The 8,065-nt window shown below is 39.0% G+C and overlaps 1 protein-coding gene across 1 annotated transcript; it reads left to right on the top strand.

The window, feature by feature from the left end:
* The first annotated feature begins 3,192 nt into the window (after nucleotides 1-3,192).
* LOC149182724 (uncharacterized) lies at nucleotides 3,193-3,546 on the top strand. The gene has a single exon (XM_089414649.1). It carries the CDS (start codon nucleotides 3,193-3,195, stop codon nucleotides 3,544-3,546), a length of 354 nt encoding a protein of 117 aa, XP_089270775.1.
* The last annotated feature ends 4,519 nt before the right edge of the window (nucleotides 3,547-8,065 follow it).

The following is an 8,065-nucleotide window of genomic DNA, read 5'->3' as shown; positions in this document are numbered from 1 at the left end:
CTGCTCAGGTATCATCTCTCGGTGGCTCTCGTTATTATATTACTTTTATTGATGATGCAACTAGAAAAACTTGGATTTATTGTATTAAGAATAAATCTAATGTATTTGATACTTTCAAGAAATGGAAAGCTTTGGTTGAGATTGAGATAGGAAAGAAATTGAAGTGTCTTAGATCAGACAATGGAGGTGAATATTGCAGCAAAGAGTTTGATAGGTATTGTTCAGAGCATGGAATTCGCAGAGAGAAGACAGTTCCAAGAACACCACAAGAAAATGGTGTGTCAGAAAGGATGAACAGAACAATCATGGAGCGTGCAAGGTGCATGAGATTGCATGCAGGATTGCCTTTACATTTTTGGGCAGATGCTGTAGATACTGTTGTTTATCTAATAAACAGAGGGCCTTCAAGTTCCTTGGATGGTGGACTTCCAGAGGAAGCATGTACAGGTAAAAAGGTAAACTACTCTATTTTAAAGCCTTTTGGTTGTGAGGCCTTTTTCCATATTGATAAAGAAAATAGAACAAAGCTTGAGGCAAAGTCAAAGAAATGTACCTTTATTGGATATGGTGTTAATGATTTTGGTTATCGCTTATATGATTACGAAAATCACAAAATCATTAGGAGAAGAGATGTAATATTCAATGAAAAGGTCTTGTATAAGAATCAGTTGCAGGAAAAGAAACGGGAAAAGGAAAACAAGGAAAACACAGTTTGATGAAATCACTGAAAATGTAAAGGTGCCTGAAAATAATAATAATCAACAACCACAAAAACAGCAACCACCACAACAACAATAGGCACCGCAAACACCTGAAAGTGGTGTTAGAAGATTTACCAGGATAAGTAGACCCCCTGAATGATACTCTCCTTCATTATATTATTTATTGTTGACTGATTCCGGTGAACCCGAATGTTATGAAGAAGCAATGCAGGTTGAAAGCAGGAAGAAGTGGGAGGTAGCCATGGAAGAAGAGATGGACTCCTTAGTGCATAACCTGACTTGGGATTTAGTCAGGTTGCTTGTAGGAAAAACTACATTGAAGAATAAATGGGTTTACAGGCTGAAGGAAGAAGATGGAGGAAAACAGAGGTATAAAGCTAGACTTGTGGTGAAGGGGTTTGCACAGAAGAAAGGTATTGATTTTGATGAAATATTTTCTCCTGTTGTTAAAATGACTTCAATCAGAACTATTTTAAGTCTTGTAGTAGCTGAAGATTTGCATCTTGAGCAATTAGATGTAAAGACAGCCTTTCTCCATGGGGATTTGGAGGAAGAGATATATATGCAGCAGCCAAAAGGATATGAGGTGAAAGGGAAGGAGAAACTTGTGTGCAGGTTGAAGAAGAGCTTGTATGGCTTAAAACAGGCTCCAAGGCAGTGGTATCTAAAATTTGACAAGTTTATGTCTGAACAAGGTTATACTAGATGTCACTCTGATCATTGTGTTTATTTGAAAAAGCAAAATGATGGCAACTATATTATATTGTTATTGTATGTAGATGACATGCTTGTTGCAGGATCTAACATGCAGGAAATAAATGTGCTCAAAAGAAAATTGGCCAATTCATTTGCAATGAAGGATTTGGGAGCTGCAAAACAAATCCTTGGTATGAGAATAACTAGAGACAGGAAAAATCATAAATTAACATTGTCTCAGAACGAGTACATACAAAAGGTGTTGAAAAGATTTAACATGCACAATGCAAAACCAGTTAGTACAGCTTTTGCTAGCCATTTCAAACTTAGCAAGGAAATGTGCCCAAAGACCCAAGAAGACATGGATTATATGCCTAAATTTCCATATGCATCAGTAGTTGGAAGCTTAATGTATGCAATGGTCTGCACAAGGCCTGATATTGCACATGCAGTGGGAGTTGTAAGCAGGTACATGAACAATCCAGGAAAGGAACATTGGATGGCAGTGAAATGGATTCTCAGATATTTGAAGCTACCACAAATAAAGCATTATGCTTTGGTGGTTCAAACATCTCCCTACAAGGATATGTTGATGCAGATATGGCAGGTGACAGAGATAACAGGAGGAGCACTACAGGATATGTATTTACTATTGGAGGAACAACTGTCAGTTGGGTTTCAAAAATCCAAAGTGTTGTTGCACTTTCAACAACAGAAGCAGAGTATGTTGCTGCTACAAAGGCTAGTAAAGAAATGATTTGGTTACAAAGGTTTATGGGTGAATTGGGTAAGGAGCATGATATGGGCATGTTATACAGTGATAGCCAAAGTGCCATTCATCTTGCAAAGAACTCGGCATTTCATTCCAGGACTAAACACATACAGCTCAAGTACCATTTCATACGATCAGTGTTGGAAGATGGAGAGTTGAAGCTGGAAAAGATACACACTAGCCAGAATCCTGAAGATATGCTAACAAAAGTTGTAACCAGGGAGAAACTGAGAATATGCTTAGTTTCAGTTGGTCTTCAAGGATGACGATGAAGATGAGAAACAACTAGGTCCAAAGAGGAGTCATTGTCCAGCAAATGAAGCAGCGGTGGAGTTGCTACAATCAATCTCCAAGTGGGATATTGTTGGGTGTGGAGCCTGATTATCTTCTATATTCAAAGGTATCGTCACATAGGACCCCAGTTCGAAATGGGGGCGGCAACGCTGCCCGTAAAATATTCGCTGCAGGGGGGATCCAGGGGGGGGCGGCTGCGACCTTTGGGAGCCCCCTCCTAGCATGGGGTTTCGGGGGCAGCGCCCCCGAAGCTAAAAATAGCTGTAAAATTGCCTTGTAAAAGTATAGTAATTTCTAGTCAATCTAGGCCGTTCATTAGGCGGATGATCTGACGATAGAACTTATGTTTAGTTTAGGGTTTTTTGCCCTAGAAGGCAACCCCTCTCTTTGTATGAGGGTATTGTATTTGAGGCTGTGAAATAGATGTGTATCCTGTGAGCAAGAAATAGAGAGGTGAGATTGTGAGAGAAACAAATGATATTACAGCGGATTTGCTGTAGGTTGTGTCTCTTCATTTTGTTGGATAATAGAAAGGAAGGACTGGTTGTTCAGGGTGGACGTAGCCCAAACTGGGTGAACCACATATATCTGTGTCTCTCTTGTTTTGTGCATTTTCTGTGTTTATATTTCTGCAATATTTTATGTGTTCCATTGCTCCGTAATATATAATTTTCTAACACAAGGAGAGTTAGAAGAGATAATAATAGAATGGACAGGGAATTCATGATTGATGCGCAGGTCGCAAGGTTTCAAATTAGGGATTCTATGCTAGACCTGGGCTCCGACTTCAACATTCTGCCAAGAAATATGTGGGAGGAGTTGGAGAATCTTCAACTGAAGTTCTCACCAATCCAATTCAAGATGGTCAACCAATCATGTATACTACTGATTGGGAGGCTAGAGGATGTAGAGGTAAATGTGGCAAAGGTGAAGACACACATGGATTTTGAAGTGATTGATATTATGGGAGACAAAGCTCCTTACCCGGCGCTACTAGGCATTGACTGGGCCTATGAAAATTACGTTGTTATCAATCTAAAGAAGGAGTCAATGATATTTTAAGTAGAAGGAGTATGATTCATCAAACCACTGGACCCGTACCATGGACCCATATTCACAGAACCAGTAGACGACAGAGATGATCCAGGGATGTTATACCAGCTCTACCAATTAACAATGGGCAAAAGACAAGATTACATCAACCCAACAATAGAAGGATCAGTAAGTTGGAGGAGTATCTAGAGCTCTGAGGTTGGCTTGGAAGCTACATGGGACGCTTGGCAGCAAGGTGGATATGAAGTTGACAACAGACACTGTGCTATGGTATGTCGTATCAACTGGATTGAAACAGATGTAAGAGACTTTCCCACTTTCAATGGCATAGATTCAGTAGATGTATTTCTCAATAATGTTGATAGAACTATAAGGGAGAGCCATAAAATATTTTGGTTAGACATTTCACTACAAATTACTCCAGCATGTTGGTGGGTGGTCCACCGCAACCACCTCTAGGATTGGGAGAGGATCAAGAGGGTCATGACAGAAAGATTCAAGCATGTAGGGCATCACCCACAAGAGATTACAAAATACAAGGGGAACTCAGATCCCCGACAACACCTAGATAGTTTCAAAGGTAGATGGAACAAAGAAGGAGTTCTGGAGGAACTATGGGTACATATGATTATACACACCTTAGGTACAGTCCCTCAAGTGTGGTACATACAGGAAGAGGTAAGAAGGAAAATGGGAGATTGGGATGCTCTGGCTGAAAAATTCACTAGCAATTTCTCCTTCAAAGATAGTGACAAACGGTTGACCAAGGCTCTGTATGCTATAAAAAGAATCATCTTCAAATTAGGCTAGTTATGGGAGGGATGCATCGATGAGAGGATCCTACAATGCTTTTATGTGTCGGGATACCCAGAAGCCATGACCTGTGGGAAAGTTAATGAAGATCCAGAGGAGGACGAGCTAGAAGGGTTGATGCACCTTACATTTCATGAGACTAAAGGTGAGAGGAATATCTAGGAGGGACCCATAACAGAGGCTCTGCACTTTCTCCCAGTAAATTTGCAGAAGCACAAAATTGGTATGGAGGACAAACCTAAGATGGCATCAATAGTAGACTACCGGTATGAGCACATGACAAGAGAAAAAATTTATCTCTTACGGGAGTACGAGGAATTATTTTCAGCTTTGGTTGCAAAATTAAAGGGAATTAAGGGAGACATAGAGGAAATGAAGATTGTAATGAAGCCCGACGCCAAGATGGTGAAGCATAGACCATACAAGTTGAAACCAAGGTTCAAAGAGAAGGTCAAGAAGGAAATAGATAAAATGTTGGAAGCGGGACTTATTTTCCCAGTGGACGAGGCAAAATGGGTTAGTCCGATAGTGATATAGAACAAGAAGGATTCCATAAAGATTAGAGTCTATGTATAATATCATAGCATTAACAACACTTGTAAGCATGACCCATTCCCCACTACCTTTAGTGATGAAGTCCTAGAAAATGTTGTTGGGAATGAGGCATATTCCTTCACGGATGGTTTTTCAGGATACCATCAGGCCATAATAGCTGAGGAGGACAAGAAGAACATGTTAGGTCCCTATACTACTAGTGTCACCCCTTATTTTTATTAATACAACCCCCCTTATTATATTTTTGTGCCCATGTAGTCCCCATATTGTTATTATTGTGCCCCATAGAAGCCCACTATTGTTATTATTGTGCCCTTACATTATTATTATTAGGTTGGCTCGGATTATATTATGATCCCTTAGGCTCCTATATAAAGAAAGGAGGTCTTGTCACTTGTATCATCGAAGAATTGTTCATTTTTGTAATTAAAGGAGTTTTCCCCCTCAAAGAGACTGAATTCTAAGGCATTGATCTATCTTTTATATCTTTTTGTGAGTTGGTTTCATAACATTTGGTATCAGCGCTTTGGATTCTAGGGTTTCGCTGCTCCAAAACAGGTCAGCGTGGCATTTTCGCTATAAATTCTTTTCTGAGACAATTCATAATATTAAAAAAAAAATTACCATTTGAGGAGAAATCACACTGAATCTCGCATCCGAATTTCAGATATTGTCTCGCTATATTTTCGAATATATGATTTGCGGAAGTTAGGGTTTTTGCAAGCTCCAGGATTTGAACTAAAACAGGTCATCGTGGGATTTGCGCTATACCTCTTTCGCTACAAAGTTTCAAAATCTAAAACAAAAACTAATTTGATAAGAAATCAGTATGAACCTAGGTTCCAAATTTTAGATCCTGTCTCTCTATAGTTTCGGAGATATAGTCCGAGGAAGTTATGGTTTTTGCAGACCCCCGAATTACATTCCAAACAGGTAACCTTGGGAAAATTGTCATAACCATCTCTCTGGGCATCAGATTTAAATTTCGTAAGAAGTTACAGAAAGAGGACGGACTGTAGCTTCTTGTGTATATTTTTCAGATCCAAACGTCAAAACAGTGACACGTGGTACTTCATACAAGTTTTCTCTTCTGAAAAAAGTATATAATCAGGTCATCTTGGGAGATTGTGTATAACTCTTTCTTGGAGAATCCCATTTTGATCAGACTGGTGGCATTGGAAAGAGGATGCAGAGGGCTACTTCAGGTCGTTATTTCAGAACTGGAATAGCCGAAATTATAGAGTTATAGTTCTTTTAAGATCAAGATCCTAAAATCAAGAAAAGGCGATATGAGGAATTTTGATGGCAAGGATCCAATAAATTGGATACTACAAATGGAGAAATATTTTAATCTACATGGTGTACCACTATTACAAAAGACATGTATTGCATCTAATTATTTAGAACCGAATCAATTTTTATGGTATAAAGGGTTTTGTTCTCGTAAACCACTTGTCACGTGGTCAATTTTCATGGAGGAAATGATAGCACATTATGAGGATACAAAGAGAAACACCTTCTTTAGCCAATTGATAAATATCAAACAAAAGGGTTCAATGGCAAAGCACATTGAGGACTTTCAAAAATTGAATATAAGGGTAAATGATATTCCAGAGAAGCAAAGGATTGAGGTCTTCATAGGTACTTTAAAGGATAACATTCAACATGAGGTTCATCTTTGGGAACATGATTCATTGGAGAAGGCATTCAGGTGGACAAGAAAAATTGAAAGTGAAATTATGGAAACAAGGAATCCCATCACTCATGACTATAATTATGGAAGTGTTTCTTCTCCTAGCCTTCTGTTAGTGCCTAGATTTACCTCAGGCTGAAAAAGTAGGATCCAGGGACAACATCAAACCACGCTCAGCCTTGTAGCTAGCCCTACGAGGACAGGAGAGGGCTCTCTCCGGGTCTATCTCAGCAAAAGATAATCGATGGGGCTTGAGATGACTAAAATATCTTCTGATTTTAGGCTAGGTATGAAGTGCAAGGATTTGATTTGATTTTTTTTGGGGGTTTTGTTGGAATCAAGGGAAAGGCAAATTTGGGTCCAGGGATAAAGGCCAGTTTTGCAGAGTTCAGATTGGGGCAAGAAAGGCAATTGTTTTTATGCTTTGATTTGTAAATATGGAGGGCTCAAACTGGTGAGAAGCTGAAGAGGGTGAGATGGTATTAATAATCCTCTTCAAACTGAAGAAAACATTGAAAATTAAACAAAACTATAAGGCAGAGCACAGCAAGCTAATGAATTCTACCTTTATCACTCATTTGTTTAATTTCAGAAGAAAAAGAGAAAGGAAATGGTCCACATAAATATTAGTGAACTCACAAATTACACAGAGAATAACACCATCAAAACACAGAGCCACAAGGGTCCCAAAAAGAGCTACAAACCCTGGTCTTTCCTTTGCCAAAAATGTTGAAATCAGATGTACAATGGAGTGCCAAGCAATCCCAAGTGTCCAACCCTGAAAATGACTGAGAAATTACATGATATAGACAAGACTAACTCCTTCCCATTCCTCTAGGGGTCGAGCTCATCATTCTAGGAGTTGTTTCAACCATATCTAAACAAGGAACTGAAAAATAAGCAATGAAACAACTTGCCTCTATATAAAAGGAAACTGATTCATTCACTATCTTTTTACTTTTTAGTGAATGAATCTACATGGATGAGTAACAATGTGCCAAAATTACATCAAATTCATGAATTTACATCAAGATAAGTCAAGAGTTATATGAAAAAGTGAAACTAGTCAAAACTGGGTGAAATCCTGAGCTGCTGAGTGAAAAACAGGCCAAATTTCCCTATGCGCTACGCCTGAAACCTGTATGCATAGCACAACTTTGAGGCTGATTTTGAGGGCCTTCCTGAAGTCCAAATTTATCTCACTATATCTTGTTCAAAAGCCCTACCCGTCTACTTTCCAACCCAAGTGGAATTTCTGGATTTGGTGTCCATTTGCCCCTCCAATAATTCAATCTCCCAACATTGCTTCCTATAGGTGGAAAAGGTGGCAAAGAGGTCATTTTTTGTGTGTTTTTGACCCTTTAGGCAACCCATAACTTGATGAAATCCTTAGGTAGTTCATGAGCATGCATAAATTTTCATAACAAATCCAGAAATACAAAGTTTGATCTCCCAATTATAAGCGAG

The sequence above is a fragment of the Pinus tabuliformis genome, chromosome 3_2 (genome assembly GCF_031772625.1).
Source record: "Pinus tabuliformis cultivar Carrire ecotype Pingquan chromosome 3_2, CPIR1, whole genome shotgun sequence".
In the NCBI taxonomy this organism is placed as follows: Eukaryota; Viridiplantae; Streptophyta; class Pinopsida; order Pinales; family Pinaceae; genus Pinus; species Pinus tabuliformis.
This window is presented reverse-complemented; position numbering and strand designations above follow the sequence as displayed.

Bases quoted from the DNA above. Each gene is read 5' to 3' on its own strand.
- LOC149182724 (XM_089414649.1), top strand. From the start codon at position 3,193: ATGGACAGGGAATTCATGATTGATGCGCAGGTCGCAAGGTTTCAAATT.